At 35.2% G+C, this 19028-nt stretch overlaps 1 protein-coding gene across 2 annotated transcripts in view; it reads right to left on the minus strand.

Moving 5' to 3' along the window:
* The window catches only part of UCHL5 (ubiquitin C-terminal hydrolase L5), a 39653-nt gene that overhangs the window by 1827 nt on the left and 18798 nt on the right, over window positions 1-19028 (minus strand). The window contains exons 4-10 of one of the 2 annotated variants that reach the window (XM_047076565.1): window positions 14631-14756; window positions 14478-14539; window positions 14272-14402; window positions 13398-13461; window positions 8250-8352; window positions 7020-7130; window positions 4187-4285 (exon numbers count right to left, since the gene is read on the minus strand). In XM_047076565.1, coding sequence (XP_046932521.1) covers window positions 4187-4285; window positions 7020-7130; window positions 8250-8352; window positions 13398-13461; window positions 14272-14402; window positions 14478-14539; window positions 14631-14756 — 696 coding nt within the window. Of the gene's footprint in view, window positions 1-4186; window positions 4286-7019; window positions 7134-8249; window positions 8353-13397; window positions 13462-14271; window positions 14403-14477; window positions 14540-14630; window positions 14757-19028 lie in introns of both variants that reach the window. The other variant, XM_047076564.1, reaches the window with a different exon arrangement.

Below are 19028 nucleotides of genomic sequence, written 5' to 3' on the forward strand. Positions count from 1 at the left end.
GTGTCCGACTTCAGGTCAGGTCATGATTTCACGGCTTCTGAGTTCAAGCTCCACATCGGGCTCTGTGCTGACAGCTCAGAGCCTGGACCCTGCTTCAGATTCTATGTCTCCCTCTCTCTCTGCTTCTCCCCGACTTGTGCTCTGTCTCTCTCTCTCTCTCTCAAAAATAAATAAAATGTAAAATAAAACTGCTTGCATGAACATTTTTAGTTAACAGGCATAACTTGTAATTTGATATGTATACAATTTTTACGACAGAAATTCTGTTTCCAAATAATGAAAATACAATTCAACTTCAGATATAATTTGAAATTAAAATACATATTTTTTCCTTATTGACCCCTGAATATACAGAATGTTTAGTTGGATTAACAAAAATAAATTTACTGGTTTATGACATAAACTTTATAACATAATTAAATGAGCAAAGACATAATGCAGAGTGTCCATATAATTATTAAAATACATAATTCAGATAAAATTAAGAAGTTAAATAAGTTTTATAACTATGTATTTTTAGGTTACATCCTGAGCAGTGTTTATGTAATGTATATTCAACACCTCAGATAAGAGTAGAAGCCTTATGTAACAAAAGTACTTATAAGCCAAGATCTTAACCTAATTCATTATAGCCATATGCCCTTGGAACAAAGTCTTGATCTTTTCTTTATTATTCTGTAAAACAAAAAGATTTCCAAACCCAAACACTTTCATGCCATCACAGGCTATAAGCAACTGTCTCAGTTACTCTGAGATCTGATCCTGGACAGGTTTGGCATTCAGCATCACTGCCGAGAGTAGTCTCATCTTTCCTGTTTGGTTCCTTCTACCCCTTTTATGCTTTGTTCCTTTATTCTACTTTCCCTTGGCATGGGGGTTTGGGGGGGAGGGGAGGAGCATTTCAACTTACTAATTTCTTAGTTAACTTCAACTTATCCATTTCTGAATTCTACATGTAATTTTTCTTAGAAGTATTACCATTAAGCATTTATCACTATTAAAGCCCTTGTATATAATTATAAAATCTCATCTTTATTCTTTCATTTGTAACATTAGCAGAAAGTGATATTCAATATGATACAATAACTCCTTTTTTCCAAATAAGATGAACAAAATATATTTGTGCTTAAGGAAGCGGACTTATTGGTAGACAATAAGCATTTGATTCTAACTACAGATTTAAAATTTTGTGGATGTGAAACTTCAAGGGGCATAGCTATTTAGGAGCCCCGCTGTGCTCCCCCCGATCTTCAGCATGAATTTATTCTGGCACCTATCAGAACAATTCTATTCAACACGATACTATAGTTGTTTATTCCTTGCCCCAACTATATCATGAATTGCTTAAGAGGGAAGACATCTCTAGACTTTAAGAGAGGTCCAGGAATAAAGCTGCAACTAGATAAATGATGAATGATTTTAAAATTTCAAAAATTTTTATCAAGTAATGCATCTGAATTCCTTTAGGGGATACTCCTTAAAGGATATATTCCTTTAGGGGAATCCCTTAGGGGATAACAGATATTGCATATACACGAAGAATAAATGTAACCTCAATATTGCTTATGCAATATTATTAATCAAAAAACAGTTGGAAGAAAGAGGCAAGAGGTAGAAGATCAATAACTACCCCCTCAAAAAAACAGATGCAAATACAAGAACACACTGAGCTGGTGTTCCACCAACACCAGACGCTCATACTGCCACCCTGTGTCCAAACTAACGTCAACTCAGAAATTACAGTTCCAATGGAAAAGCTGAAAAGCTGTTCCAACTACACTTTCAAAAAACTCTGGGGATATACAGTCATTAAAATCAAACAAGAATGGTCGTTTTCCTAATCTGCACCAAAAAGTTTATTCACAGATCAATTTTGAAGCAAAATACATACATATTAAATTTCCCTAATAAACATTTGTCTGGCCTTTAATAACACTTATGTATATTTAGAATCTGATGTAACATGATTTAACATAACAGCCTACATATTAATATTTTAATATTTTTAATAGTGAAATATTTCATGGTGTTGCATGCAAAGAACACACTATGGAGGTACTTCGGAGACTCACAGAATCCTAATTGTTAATCTGAAAATCTAAAAATCAGTTTCCCATCTTACACTTTTATAGCTTTAATACCCTGGGATACATGAATAGAAAACCTATATGGAAAAGAGAAGATTGAGGGCGCCCTGGGTGGTGGCTCAGTCGATTAAGTATCCGACTCTTGGTTTTGGCTCAGATCATGAACTCATGGTTCCTGAGATTGAGCCCCGAAATGGGCTCTGTGCTGACAGTGCAGAGCCTGCTTGGGATTCCCTCTCCCTCTCTCTCTCTCTAAATAAATAAATAAACATTTTTTTTAATTTTTATTTTTTAACGTTTATTTATTTTTGAGACAGAGAGAGACATAGCATGAACAGAGGAGGGGCAGACAGAGAGGGAGACACAGAATCCAAAACAGGCTCCAGGCTCTGAGCGGTCAGCACAGAGCCCGACGCGGGGCTCAAACCCATGGACCGTGAGATCATGACCTGAGCCAAAGTCGGACGCTTCACCGACCAAGCCACCCAGGCACCCCAATAAACATTTTTTTAAAAAGGGGAAGACTTAGCAGTTTTCTGCAATAATTTGTGTACTTAGTGCTAAAAGCAGAAGCACACGTTTCAGGATCTGGGTAATAGGTATACACAAAAACCATAACTTTCACTTCGTATCGTTTAAAATTCAAAATTTATGATGATATAAAAAAGCTGGGTTGAAATGTATCTTTGCTTCATACTTCAATTTTTTTTTTTTTAACGTTTATTCATTTTTGAGAGACAGAGAGAGATACAGCATGAGCAGGGAAGGGGCAGAGAGAAGGAGACACAGAATCTGAAACAGGCTCCAGGCTCTGAGCTGTCAGCACAGAGCCTGATGCACGGCTCGAACTCACAAACCGTGAGATCATGACCTGAGCCGAAGTTGGACGCTCAACGAACTTGAGCCACTCAGGCGCCCCTCTTTGCTTCATACTTTAAAATTAATAAGAAACACATACCTACCATGTGCTCTGCTCTTAAGTTAATGATCCAAAATGTTATTTGCCTAGTACTGTCTTCTCAAAGTGTTTCTCAAAACCTGGTACACAAACAAGCTGCATTAGAGTCACTTGGGGTAACTCTAATTAAAGATTTCTTCCCCTATATCAGAATATCTGGGGAGGGGCCAGGTAACATGTATTTTAAAGAGTATCCAGTGATGGTCACTTTTAGAAACACTGATTTACAGTATAAACTTAAAAACAATTTAATTGCATTGCATTTATTCAATAAATATTTAAGTGCCTTGTTCTGAAGATAAAAATCTTAGAAATCAGAATTTTTCACAAACCTTTGTTAGTTTTTCTTCAGCGGAAAGAATACTAGCTTAGGAATGAATACAAAAAACCTATTTCTTAGTCTAGGCTATGGTTATTTTTTCCCCCTTCAATGTCCATTCTAGTTTTAAATTCTACAATAATTCAAATTTTTCTTAAACTAAAGAACAAAGAATCTATTATCTCAATTATTAACATTAAAAATTTGCTTTCAGAGGCACCTGGGTGGCTCAGTCAGTTAAGCGTCCAACTTCAGCTCAGGTCATGACCTTGCAGTTCATGAGTTCAAGCCCTGAGTCAGGCTCTGCTGACAAGCTCAGAGCCTGGATCCTGCTTCAGATTCTGTGCCTCCCTCTCTCTCTGTCCCTCGCCTGCTCACACGCTGTCTTTCTCTCTCAAAAATAAATAAACATTAAAAATGTTTTTAATAAACAAATTTAATAAACAAAATTTAATAAACAAATTTGTTTTTAATAAGCAAATTTAATAAAAAATATATATATATTTTTTAATGTTGCTTTCAGCTTAAAGAAAGGAAAATGTTTTAAATTTTATTCTAATATATTAGGTACATTCTGAGTTCGTAACACTAAGGATTCTGGAAGGCTAAACAGTAGGGCAATTCCTTATTTTTATTTTACAATATCAGGTTGAATTAATGCTTATCTAGAATATAAAACAATAGGAGAAAGCCAAAAAAATAAAATAAAAATGCTTCAACAAATTTCACCTCTACTCAAGCCAAAAACAAAAACAAAAAACAAAAAAACACAACACTGTTTTGGGGGAATCTAAATCTAATAAGTATTCACCAGTAACTTACCTTTTCTACTAGTGGTATTAACTGCTGGTGTTCTGCTAAAGTCTTTAATAATTCCATAATGAAAGGCAGATAATTATGCTTCCTTCTGATATTTTCGATCTGAAAGTAAAACAAATATCAAAACACACTAACTTTACATTTCTACTAAGTTCCTAATATTGTAATTTTTGCAACCTACTCAATAGAAATGGGAAAAAAATCTTCCATTCTCATGAGAAAAAAATATTAGAAATAATGAGATTATATCCCCACTGAGAATAAAGACTAATACAATAAAAAATACGAGGAGTTTCTTGGGTTATGGTTTCCCACCCTTGGCTTAGCAAATAGCAGAGGCTTTTAAAAGTCAAATTATTTATGAAAACTTAACTTACGAAAGCAAACTTAAGAAGGCCCACGTGGTAAATTAACTTGCTATTTGCTACTATAACTATGCAAATAATCAGGAAACCCTAATGAAAGCAGCTTTATTCTGTGATCAAGAATAATTTTTCTCTGAATTACTTTTAATCAAAATAGGGTGGACTATAGGGAAAGACCTGTACTTCAAAGGAAAACTATGCATTGTCTAGGACACCTCTCCCAAGTTACCCAATTCGAGTTTTTCACTGCTATTAAACTATTAAATATTCTGTCTAGCAATTTATTTCCCTTCTCCCGTAGAGAAAAGTTTCCATCTTTAGTAAATTCATTTCAATATTCCTTCAGATAAACTTGAGCTTCTTGACTTCTCACTTGAACTAGCTGTGACATCTTACAGGTTCCTCAAATTAAATAATGAATTTAATAAAATCTTAACATATGCTCATTTTATATCAGTAGGAGAATCATTTTACCTTTTGGAACAAAGCATTCTCCAACAGTGTAGCAGGTAGAGATTCTGAAAACCAAGTGTGTGTTTTACTTTAGGCTAATATTAAAATTTGGTTAATTATGGAATAACCCTGCATAAGAATGCATAAGTGGTGGGTAGTTATTTTGTGTACCACATAAAATGGAAGATAAACATTCAAGCTTTTATTCCTTACCTCCCTGTCTCCATGAACTTGGCCCACCTTTTTCCTGCCTGGAATACTAGAGCCAGCCCCTACTTCCAACTAAAGAAATCTTACTAGTTCCAGGTTCACTTATTTTATTTAACAGTTATTTGTACACTGTTAAATATGATGCAAAGCACTATGCTAACACTGTGATGATCAATTAAAAATTTTAAAAAAGACAATCCTTGCCTTCAAAGTGAGATTCAAATGAAAACCAATGCTTTTCCTACTATGATACACATGAAAAATAATATAACTACCATTTCCAAACTCACACAAAATTCAGAGCTCCCTTCACACTTTTTACTGTCTCTGAAAAAAGCTTATCAGATTGCAAATGAAGGAGAATGACATTATTAAAGATCACATTGCTTTATATTTGCCTTTCAATTACATAAATGTTTGCCATAATTAAAATTAAATAAAAAAAATTTTAACACCCTAAAAAATTAAAAAGGAAAATAAAATAAATGAACCCAACTGTGTACCAAATTGGTGATAGAATCACACCAAGAGAAAATTTTCTGAAATAACTTTAAAAACATAGTAGTTTGATTATATATCCAAAATGGGATATATCCTAAGAAAAAACTTTCAGTTGTTATTAATGCTACTTACTACTATTGCTGTTTCTGTACCTTTATATATATACACTTATATATACTTACAAATATATGCACATGTTATATATATATAGCATAAAGCAAATAATTATTTGCTTATACATGAATATACTATATATATACAGCATAAAGCAAATAAGTAATTACGTTAATATTGTTAGGAATCAAGATTTTCAGCTTAAGAGAGAGAAATGTGAGGTGCCTGGGTGGCTCAGTCAGTTGAGCACGCGAGTCTTGATTTCGGCTCAGGTCATGATCTCAGGATTCACGGGATGGAGCCCCACATAGGGCTCTGCGCTGATAGCACGGAGCCTGATTGGGATTCTCTCTCTGCCCCTCCCTTACTCATGTATGTACTCACATGCTTTCTCTCTCTCTCTCTCTCTCTCTCTAAATAAGCATTTAAAAAAGAGAGAGGGAGAAGATGCAAATAGTTAATTTCAAGTATAAAGCCATTTAATTCTTTCTTTTTTTTTAAGTAGGCTCCACATGCAACATGGGTCTTGAACTCATGACCCTGAGATCAAGAGTCCCATGCTCTACCAGCTGGGTAAACCAGGCACCCCAAGGCCTTTAATTCTAAATTTGAATACTGAATTCACATTATATTTTCTCTTCAAACTAAAACAAGCAGCAAACAAAAATGTATTTCTTAGCTCTGAAAAGGCCTAGGCATAATGACCAATTGGTATCACTGTGTACCCAAAGAGTGGTTTCTAAATACCATTTCCCAACAATAGGACACAGAGTTTCTTGAAAAAATGGCTAATCCAAGTCTGAAGCAGGAGATCTACAAGGTGATTCTGAAACATCTAGTCATGCTAGAAAGCAAGGAAACTATCAGAGATGAAGAGAATCCCATCAAAAGAACTTAGGAGACAGCTTGAAGTTGATCCTAATGGCCAAAGATGAAATAATCTGATCATCCATAACTGCAGTGAACTGAAGCATCAAATCAGTTAAAAAATCTGTTCATAACAACACTTCAAAAAAAAATTAAAAAGAAAGAAATCTCACGAGTTACCCTTTGTGGGGTGCCACGGAATCAACTCATTATTCTGAAAACTAGTAATTGATGGGGGAAAACAATCAAGTATTCAACATACTTTCATGTTAAAATATACTACTCTATATTAAAACAATAAAGGAACAAATAAAATGAAAACATACCTTATATCTTTTTAGTTTCTGTACTTCTTCTTCAATAAGCATCTGATTTTTGGCAACCTCTGACTGAATAGCACTTAACATATTATTACCCTGATCTGTATCCATGGGTTCCTCCTTAGGGTAAAGAAAAAGAAACACCATACCCTAATGATTGAGGCTTGAGTCCAAAATATTTTAAAATTATATACATAGTACAATTATTTCCAAATTTTACTCTTAATATTGGTGACAGAATTCCAGCCTACTAACTGCAATATTAAAGGACAAAAGCCCTAAGTAGTACCATCCATATTTCTATGTTCTACAATAACACATATGCATTTTTAACTAAAAACAATCTATACTGCAATATGCTGTGTTGCTATAATCTTTTGTTCAGCTATAAAATAAATATGCTTAAATATGTTCTTAAGAATATGGGATCAAAGAATGTAAAAAAGGTACTATTACTAATTATCTTCTCCAATCATATTTACTACAGAGAGATAATCAATCATATAGACTAGTAAAGATTACATGTATCGAAATGTACCCAATTAATTCTTTGAGAAATATATTCTAACTTGCTTAATTATATAATGAAATTAGTTAATTGCTAATACTTATATCCATTTAATATTTGTTTTAAGTGGCTTACATATATCATCTCATTTAATCCTCACAACAGCCTTATAAGGTAAATACTATTTTCATTTGACCTTAAGAAACTGAAGCACAAAGAAATATTCCAATTCATGCATCCATTAAGTGACAACGCCAGGAGCTGAATCTAGGCAACCTGACTCCAGAGTGTATTCTCTTAATCACCACTCAGGACACTTGATTAAATCAGGAAGGAAGGAATGAGGAAAGAGAAGGAGGTAGGGAGGGAGGGAAAGAGAGAGAGAGAGAGAGAGAGAGAGAGAGAGAGAACAAAGGAAGTAGAGCAAGAAAGAGAGATAAAGAATACTTTCCCTAAAATAACTAAACTAGAACTTTGCACTTAAAAACATGGCCAAAAGAGGTGCCTGGGTGGCTCAGTTGGTTAAGCCTCCAACTTCGGCTTAGGTCATGATCTCATGGTTCGTGGGTTCAAGCCCCGCATCAGCCTCTGTGCTGACAGCTCAGAGCCTGGAGTCTGCTTCAAATTCTGTCTCCCCCCTCTCTGCCCCTCCCCCACTCATGCTCTGTCTCTCCCTCAAAAATAAATAAATGCTTAACAAAAAAAAAATTTAAAACATGGCCACAAACCTCAGCAAGTTGTCTTTGTAACTCTGCTATCTTCTGTTCATATATCATTTTTCTGTCAGACACAATGGCCATTAAGTTAAATCGAATTTCACCTTCACTGTACCTACAAAAAAGTTAAAGTTTATAATGTAATAAAGAATTGTAACACTATTACAATTAAAATAATCTATTGTGATTACCCTATGGCTCTCTAGGATAAACACAAATCTATCAATGGCTAACAATGAAAATAGACATTTAAAAAAGGCTTTCATATATGAAAGGATACAACTGCAGTAAAAACAACAACAACAACAACAACAAACACCTGGCTAAATTTAATCACAAACTTTTAAATGTTCTGACCTCAGAAAAAAATAACTAAACTAAGACCTCACATTTGTTAGATTAATTATACTGGCATTTTTATGGTAATTAACCACATTCCTAACTTACACTTTTTTCTAAGTCATTATATAGTTGCTATTTTTAATTAATATATTTTTAAATTTCACTTTATACTTTATATTTCATTATAAATAAGTTGTGAAATATTTATGTATTTTATTAATGTGATTATATCCTGTTGTAAAACTTCCGAATGCTATTTTCACTACTCTGATACCAGAGTATCACAATGATATAAGCTTGTTTATGATAGGGATTGACAGTAGAAAAATTACTGCCAATATTACATGAATGGTGCTTATTCAAGATGTATATAGAAAATGTAAGCCTGTCTTTGCATTATTCACCTCTAACATTTTCTCATACAAAATTCTATCCACTGGAAAGCACATGGCCCAATATAACCTATAGTGCTTTGAACTACGTACAAATGTTGTTTATAAAACTGCTATGGAACTTCCATTTCCCTATTCCTCCCACTAAGAAAATAACAAACTAAAATACTAGACATAATATATACATGTATATATATATACATATATACACATATATACACACACATATATATATATATATGTATATATATTATTTTTTTTTTTAAAGGCAAGGAAAAATGAAAATTCTGAAAGGTGGAGAGAAGGCAGGCAAGCTAGGGAACCAGGACCCAAAAATGACACAGTGGTACACTCCTTGAGTTATCTCATTTGCCTTTGTATATCCTAGACTTGGAGAAGAAGCCAGCAACCAAGAAATGCCAACAGGCACAGACCAAAAAGAAGTACCAAAAAAAGTCTGCTCTTTCTTATCCAAATCGGAAAGGGGCAATTCATGAGACAGAAAAACCTTTAGACAATAACCACTCTACCAGAGCTAAACACAGTGGAAAAACTGTGGCCCCAACCCTATCTACAGCAAAGGCTGAGCAGGGAGATGGGACTTTCATCCCTGTGGGTGTAATGACACCTATGTGCAGTGTCCAGAGGAGACCAAATGGGAAGCCAAGTGGGAAGTCACTACCATACCGTGGTGAAGAAGCCTCCCCCACTTTAGCGACAGTGAAGCCACATAGCAAGCAGTAACAAGGCAAACCCAGCCAGGGTGGTATCAGCAGATGCTCTTTTAGGGGCCAGAACTCCCATCGCTGCCTAGCATAACAAGGAAACCCTCCCACCTTAGGTATCAATGGAGGGACAGTGAGGAACCTGAATTTCTACTCCCACCTGCAGTAATGAGGTAGCATCCCTGATATAGCCTGCCAGAGCAGTGCCCATATAAACCAGCTTAACAAGAAGTTTTATTATACAGAGTACAGACACTTATTATATAAAACCCCAAATGTCCAGGTTTCAATCTGTAATCATTTGTCATATTAAAAATGATGAAAATCTCAACTTGACTGAAAACACTAATCAAAAATAAAAACGCAAGACTGGCTATATTACTATGAGATAAAGTAAATTTCAAAACAAAGAAAATTACTAAAAAGGGACATTATGTAATGATAAAAAGATCAATCCACCAAGAAGAAATGGCAACAAATGTTTATAACTCCAAACAACACACCTGCAAAATATGTAAAGGAAAGCTGATAAAACTGATAAAGCTGATAAAATCCTTGGGGCACCTGGATGGCTCAGTCAGTTAAGATCTGACTCTTGATTTTGGCTCAGGTCATGATCTCACGGCTGTGAGATCGAGCCCCATGTCAGTCTCTGCACTGAGCTTCGAATTTCCTCTCTCTCTCTGTCCCTCCCCAGCTTGTGTATATGTGCACGCTCTCTCTCTTTCTCTCAAAAAAAATAAACATTTAAAAAATTTTTTTTAAAAGTAGACAAATCCATAACTGCCCTTATTTGCATATGGCATGATTATCTGTGTAGAAAATGCCAAGGAACTCATAAAAAAACCTTCTAAAGCTGGTGGGTAAGATCAGCAAGGTCAAAGGATACAAGAAAAAGAAAGAAAATAATCAACTGTGTTTCTACATATTAACAATGATCAAAGAAATCCTATTATTTGTAATCACTCAAAAGACTAAGAAATGCTTGGCTGTAAATCTGACAAAACATGTACAGGATTTGTATGCTGAAAACTACAAAATGCTGATGAAATAAATTAGAGAAGATCAAAGTTAATAAAGAGACATACCATGTTCAAGTCTAGACTGGAAGACTCATCATAGAAAAGATGCCAATTCTCCCCAAATGGATATAAATGTTTGACACAATTCCTAACCAAATCCCAGCAAGAATTTTTATAGATATGAACAAGATTATACTAAAATTTATATGAGAAGACACAGGAACTATAATAGCTGAAACAATTTTGAAGAAAAAGAATAAAGTTGTAGGTGTCAGTTTATCTGATTTTGAGACTTATAATATAGCTAGAGTAATCAACACTGTGTAGTACAGGGGCATGTAGGTGGCTCAGTCAGTTAAGCATCCAACTCTTAATTCTGGCTCAGGTCATGATCTCACAGTTCATGGGATCAAGCCCCATGTTGGGCTCTGTGCTGTCAGACAGGCTCTGCACAGAGCCTGCCTGGATTCTTTCTCTACCCTCCCACTCTGCCCCCCCCACTCATGCTTGCACTCCCTCTGCCTCTCTCAAAATAAACATTCAAAAAAATTAAAAATAAAGGTGAAAAAAGACTGTGTAGTACTGGCAAAGAGCAGACAAATAGGTCAACAGAACAGAGTAGTGAACCCAGAAATACCCAACACAAATATACTCAAACTGGTTTTTTACAATTCTACCCAAATTTCTACAGGAAGGATAGCCTTTTCAACAAATGGTGCTAGAGCAACTGGACATGCACAGGCAACAAAATGAACTTAGACTTACTTTACAACATATACAAAAATTAACTCAAAGTAGATCACAGACTTAAATGTAAACTGTTAAAATATAAACTTTTTAGAAAAAAAGACCAAGAGAAAATCTTTAGGATCTATGGCTAGACAAAGAATTCTTAGACTTGACCACAAAAATACAATTCATAGTAGAAAAGATTCATAAATTAGACTTCACTGAGATTAAGAGCTTTTGCTCTGTGACAGACTGTGTGGGAGAATTAGGGGACAGGTTACATACTAGGAGAGAATATTTGCAGGCAATGTGTCTGATGAAGGACTAGTACTATCCAGAGTATGTAAAGAACCTCAAGGCTCAACAGTCAAAGAAAAAAAAAAAAAAAACACACACACACACAACCCAATTACAAAATAGGCAAAAGTCATGGAAAGATTTTCAACATCATTAGTCATTAGAGAAATGCAGATCAAAGCCACAATGAAACATCACTATCCACCTACTAGAATAGCTAAAATAAAAAGTTTTGACAAAACCAAATGCTAGTAAGGATGCGGAGAAACAGGATCACTCATACGTTGCTGGTGGGAATGTAAAATGGTACAGCCACTCTGGGAAAGAGTTTGGCAGTTTCTCAAAAAATTAAACATGCGGGGCGCCTGGGTGGCTTGGTCGGTTGGGCGTCCGACTTCGGCTCAGGTCATGATCTCATGGTCAGTGAGTTCGAGCCCCGTGTCGGGCTCTGTGCTGACAGCTCAGAGCCTGGAGCCTATTTCAGATTCTGTGTCTCCCTCTCTTTCTGCCCCTCCCCTGTTCATGCTCTGTCTCTCTCTGTCTCAAAAATAAATAAACGTTAAAAAAAAAAAACAATTAAACATGCATTTACAACTCAGCAATGGCACTCTTGGGCATTTATCCCACAGAAATGAACTTATGTTCACACAAAAATCTGTACAAAGGTTTATTGCAGCTTTATTCATAACAGCCAAAAACTGAAAGCAATCCACATATCCTTCAATGGGTAAATGGACAAAAAAAAAAAAAAAAAAAGGTATATCCATACCATAGCTATTACCCATCAAGAGAAAAGACTGAACTACTTTTAACAACCTGGATAAATCTCCAGAAAATTGTGCTGAGTGAAAGAAGCCAGTCCAAAAAGTTTATATATCGTATGATTCCAATTATACAACATTCTTTAACGGACAAAAAATTTTAAAACTAGGGATTAAGGAGGCAGGAGGAGTGGCAGCAGGGGGAAGCATCGGTGGCTCTAAAAGAGGAAATCCTTGTGGTAATTAAATCATTCTATACCTCGACTATATCAATGTCAATATTCTGGCTGTTGACACTGGACTACAGTTTTGCCAGATGTTACCACTGCGGATTAAGGGTGCATGGGATCTCTCTGTATTATAGTTATAACTGAATATGAATATATAATTATCTCAAAATAAAAGTTTTAATTTAATAAAAAAAAATAGAGGGGCGCCTGGGTGGCGCAGTCGGTTAAGCGTCCGACTTCAGCCAGGTCACGATCTCGCGGTCCGGGAGTTCGAGCCCCGCGTCAGGCTCTGGGCTGATGGCTCGGAGCCTGGAGCCTGTTTCCGATTCTGTGTCTCCCTCTCTCTCTGCCCCTCCCCCGTTCATGCTCTGTCTCTCTCTGTCCCAAAAATAAATAAACGTTGAAAAAAAATTAAAAAAAAAAAAAATAGATGCCTAAAAACAAAACTCTACAAAACTATACAAAATATCTAAATGGAGATCTGCATGTCTAACTTTTATAAAGATGACATATTACTATGTAGAATTTAGAGATTTCTTCCTGAACACATTAATCCAATCCAAAGTAGATGTTCAACAAGCATTGCTAAAATAATAATAAAAGTTGAAAAAATAAGTTTAAATTCCAGAATACTATGCTAGTAAGATTAGCTGAGCATTTACTTTTGTATCCTTTTTTCTATGACTGGCCTCACTGCGCTGATCCAGTCATCTTGATTGCATGCACCTAGAAAGAAATTTGAAAGCAATTAAATCAAATAAAATCAATATTAAAATTATTTCAAAAGTGAGTCTAAAAGATCTTTTTATAAAAATTTTGGCAAATTCAGGATGGTAAAAATCCTTTTAGGATTAACTACCCTTATAAGCTTAACTATGTTAAGCTTCAATTCTTATTTTCTTAGTAATGGTAAGGGTAAAAAGCATTAATATAATTTGCATTACCACATTATTGTGTCACTTAGTAAGTGCTGAACAACTGTTCAAAAAAGTCACGAATCAGGAAGTTATCCTATTAAAATTCACAACTTCGTGAAATAAGAATAACTACCTCCATTTTAGTGATAAAACTGAGAGCAAAGAAAAATCATCATCGTACTAGCAGCAAAATAATCCTGACTCCCAACCATAATAACTATAAATTAAAAACTGAAATTCACACATAATGCAAAACCAATTTTATCCAGTTGTTTTAATCCTCTTTTTCATCTTAAGTTTTAGCATAGCTACCAGTTTTATAGCAAAACTGACTGTTCTGTTTGATCTTTTACTTCCTTTATATTTGATAGGCTCTAAGGAATACAGAATGGGTGACCAGATAGAAGCCAACAGAGAAAATGTAGAGATCAGCAACATGTCCTTCCTGTGTTATTTAACTTCACAAAGTAATGAAAAACTTAAGACTTTGATGACATTATACTACCTCACAGTTACCTTCCCCTTCAAAATCTAAGCAGTACTGTGGCTAAAATGAAGGAGAATACCCAATCTTTTTTCCTTGTCAAAAGTGAAATACCAGGAACAGGAACCAGAGTACCTAAATCAATCGGTCCTTCTCTTAATCCATCTAATTCATACAATCTTCCGTTTACAGGAACATAACTGACAAAATGAAAAGCATCTTCTTCTTTTGCAGACGTTTTTGCATCAAATTCAAACATTTGCTGTCTACAGTGAAGAAAAAAATAGTGAGACACAGACAAGCATGAAAGAAAGTGTTTATTTAACAAAAAGTCTCTTTACCTGGCAAAACTGTTGTGTACTTGTCGAATCACATCTGAATTGCTCAGTGCCAAACCTTTCATCTAAAATAATTTTTAAAGTAGCCTATTAAAAAAAGAATTATCACAAACTATCAAAAATGGAGCATTTTAGGAATAATATGATTATACTCACAGCTGCATCAAAACTTTGTGAAAATTCTTTAAACTCTGACAATGTCTCTCCTAAATGGACATCTTGATGGGTACAGTTCAGTAACACACTGACTATAGCTTGGGTAGCACAAGCATTGTTAATAACCTATAAAATATAAAAGCAAAATATTATAAATTTATGGTTTAAAAAGCAGCTTTTAAATGATGACAATGCCATCCAAAATATGAATAAAGCTAATAGTTTTCAAAATTTATTTCGTATAGTCTTAACATAAGCATAATAAACATGTCTAATTCGGGCACCTGGGTGGCTCAGTCAGTTGAGCATCCAACTTTGGCTCAGATCTTGATCTCACAGTTTTTGAGTTAGAGCCCCACGTCAGGCTCTGTGCTGACAGCTCAGAGCCTGGAGCCTGCTTCGGATTCTGTGTCTCCCTCTCTCTCTGCCCCTCCCCTGCCTGTGCTTGCTCTCTCTCTCTCTCTTTCTCTCTTTCAAAAATAAATAAACATTTTTTAAAAAATTTTTTAAATAAACATGTTTAATTCCATTCTAATATATTTTTTAGGAATTTACTGCAATTCTGCAGTTGAGAATTCTAGGAAACCAAATAAACTCAGAACATCAAGAAACCAATCCAGTTAGGGTAGCAAGGCCAATCTTTCCTCATCTAAACACAGCTGATGAAACCAACAGAACTTGTCTTCCCTCCTATTTACGTCTTCCTACATTCATTTCTACCTATTCAAATTAAACCCATATTTCAGAACCCAGCACAAGCTCCAACTTACCTATGTGGCTTTTAGAGAAATTATCCAACAACTGCTATTTCTACCCTTCTTTGATTTCCTAAAAAGGATATACATTGTCCACGCATTTTTTCATCTCAGTCATATATAGTCTTTACAGTGCTGTCATTTAGCTGTTAACTATTTTAAAAAATGAGTGGACCTTACATTCTAATCAGAGTGAAAAAACATTCAGATAGCTCCTTACTATGTGCCAGGTACTTTTTAGGCACTTCATATGTATTAATTCTTTTTTTTTTTTAATTTTTTTTTTCAACGTTTATTTATTTTTGGGACAGAGAGAGACAGAGCATGAACGGGGGAGGGGCAGAGAGAGAGGGAGACACAGAATCGGAAACGGGCTCCAGGCTCTGAGCCGTCAGCCCAGAGCCCGACGCGGGGCTCGAACTCACGGACCGCGAGATTGTGACCTGGCTGAAGTCGGACGCTTAACCGACTGCGCCACCCAGGCGCCCCTGTATGAATTCTTTTAATTCTCTCAACAACCTATGAAGAAGGAGTAATATTATTCTCATTTTACATTTGTGGAAGCTAAGGTACAAAGAAATTAAGTAACTTACCCAAAGGGTACAGAGCTAAGCAAGAGGCAGAGTCTGGTTCTAGAATTTGTACACTTAGCCACCATGTTAGGCTGGCTCTGTACATACATGTGGTCTCTCTAACCAGACTATAACCCACTACGGACAAGGGCTTCTTCCATATTCTCTATAGCCCCTACAGGGTTGAGATTATAGAGCTGGAAAGAACCTTAGATGATTACTGTGAATACCACAGCAACATTAACTGTAAAGTTGAACTAAATTTGGAAAATTATTTTTAAAAATACAATTTAGTCCTATTTCTATACCTTATTACTATGTTATCGTTAAATACTATTTCTTTTTTTTAATGTTTATTTTGAGACAGAGTGCGTGTATGCTCAAGCAAGCGCAAACAGGATGGGGAGGCAGAGAGCAAGAGAGAATCCAAGTAAGCCCCACACTCTTTGCGGAGCCTGATTTGGGGCTCAATCTCATGACAGTGAGATCATGACCTAAGCCAAAATCAATAGTTGGACGCTTAACTGACTGAGCCACCCAGGTGCCCCTATGATTAAATGCTATTTTGGAATTAGTGTCTTTCCAAAAGGCTAATTCACTTATGATTTTACAATTTAGTAAACTATTTACATGCTGCTTGATTTCAGAAGAAAAACTTTCAATTATCTTCTCTTTTAAATTCTTATACTTTTCTACTTTTCATGTTGCCAGAGGCTTTTGAGGTCTTGCGAAATCCACCAATTCTTCAATTTTTTCCTCCTGTATGTTTGAAAAACTCCTTAGTAAGACTGCTTTCTCCACTAGGAAACACTCTCTTACACCCAATTCTCAAACAAATATAATGATACAACCATGCTTCTGTTATTCCTCTCTAATAATATCTTGTACTCAAAACTATCCCATAATTGACAAATAAGAAAAAAAGTAACAGGAAATCTAAAATCCAATTAATATTGCTGATTTATTTCAATATGTATTTTGTTCTGAATCACAGTTCTTTCATAAATTTGGATAAAAAATTTTAATGATTAAAAGAAATTTCATAAAGGTGGTTAACTAAAAACTTTGTTAAGACTCAGTGCCCCCTTATCTTGGACCAAAATTATGTGGGGTGAAATAATCTGGGAGTGGGTTGGTAGAAGTGAAGTCAAAAGAAGTTAAAATTTATACTCATTCACACATTCTTTCAAATTCACACATTAAAGATATACTACGTACCCAGTGCTAGATGCTGAGGCTCTAACAGACAGGCTCAACTACTACTATGACCTAAGGACTTGAAATCCGTAATCCATCACTTGAGAAACATTTTCTAAAGAATCAGAAACAAAACTCCTTCCAAACTCACCAAATTATATACATTAAATGTGTGTTTTTTTGTAGAATCAATCAAATCTCAAGGTTTTTCTTTTAAAAGGTAAAAAAACCCGGTGGTTAATGATATTTCTCCTTCGATGTTAATAATGATTCACACTGTCCACAATTTATTACAACTCATTCCGTGTATATATGAAGAATAGTAATCGTGGTGTGCAGAAGTATAAAAATACCTTTCAGGGTTTAAAAATGAGGTTAGCGCCACCAAGTGGTTATATTACATATAGTACAGAATTGCCGAAATTTTGGAAAGAAAAAAAAAAAAAACTTAAAAAAGATGCCAGTCACTCAAATATTTACTAAATATCTATAGTGTGCCAGACATTGTGGTAAGTGTGGCATGCACAGTGAACAAGACAGTTTAAAGAGGTTTTTTTGCCTCATGAAACTCCCATAAAAATTACCTTACATACATCTATTTGGGAGAACTTTAACTTTACTTCATGTCACAAAAAATTCATTGCAGCATAAATTATTTAGTCTCCAACTTCTTAAATCTTTAATTTTTAAATCTTTATCCTGGGTATTCTAATATATGCTCTGGCTTGTAACACGTTTTCAAACAGAGTAGTAGAGTTTGACAGTAAAAGGAGGCTAGAGTAAGAGGTCACAAGCAGGGCTCCCCTGGAACCTGAAGAATTTGGTTTGAATTCCTTTGAGAGAACATATATTCTTTAGTTTGTCTAGGCTCTTCCACTCCCTTTTCTTACACATGACCCAAGTCACACATGCACGCTGCCACCCTGACATTGCAGCCATGTGACCTGCAACCCCTGGACCAGAGAATAACTTGTTTTCAGAGTTGCTACAAAAGCATATAGTGGATGCTCAGAGAAATGCTCTTGAAATAGCGCATTAAATTACCATCAAGCTTCACTGAGGTATAGCTATAAAATAAATTAATACATTTTCAATATTTATTTATAGTCAAGGAAAAATAAGGTTGAGAATAAAGCCGTGACTTCCTAAAGAGAAGACGACTCTAGAAAAAAGACAAAACAAAGAAAGGATACAATAAATGTCCTGCCTGTGGAGAATTTAGGAAAAAAAAAAACAAAACCCATACATGAAAAAGAGATGAGTAGAAAACCAAAATGATGAAGGAAGAAATAATCTTCAACTGAAGTATCAGAGGTTTCTCTATGAATGTAAAATTTTAATAGAGCTTTGAAAGCTTGACAGGACCTAGGGAACAGAGAAGGAAATTCATTCAGGGAAGCAAGAAGGGTGTGAGCAAAAAAACAAAGTGACATACATGGTGCCTTCAAGAGAGGAGCACGCTGGTTCGTATTAGTATGGCTGTAGTCGCCACAGGAGGATATTTGCTACCTAGAAAATCACTGACCTTGTGCAATTAGTAGTTTGCCCTAGGAATAAGAGATTTTTCATGCTGAAATAACATAATCAAAATAGATTTTTTATTATGAAAGATTCAGCTTGATGATTTACAGCAAGGACTCAAGATGGCTGAAAACAGAAACAAGATCAGCTGGACTTCCACCCTACTACAGATAGGAAATAAAAGGTGATAGATTAATAGAGTACATAAAACCTCTATTACACAAATATGCTAGTCAGAATTCTGGGAGTCAGGAAAACAACTAAAAATAAGATTAAAAAGAACAGGGGAATACTAAGAACAACCATATGAAACACTTTCATAAAATTAAGTTAAAATGGAGAAATTCAAAAGA

This window comes from Lynx rufus, unplaced genomic scaffold (assembly GCF_022079265.1).
Source record: "Lynx rufus isolate CCGP_SWC_20201006 ecotype Redwood Valley unplaced genomic scaffold, mLynRuf1.p SCAF_15, whole genome shotgun sequence".
In the NCBI taxonomy this organism is placed as follows: domain Eukaryota; kingdom Metazoa; phylum Chordata; class Mammalia; order Carnivora; family Felidae; genus Lynx; species Lynx rufus.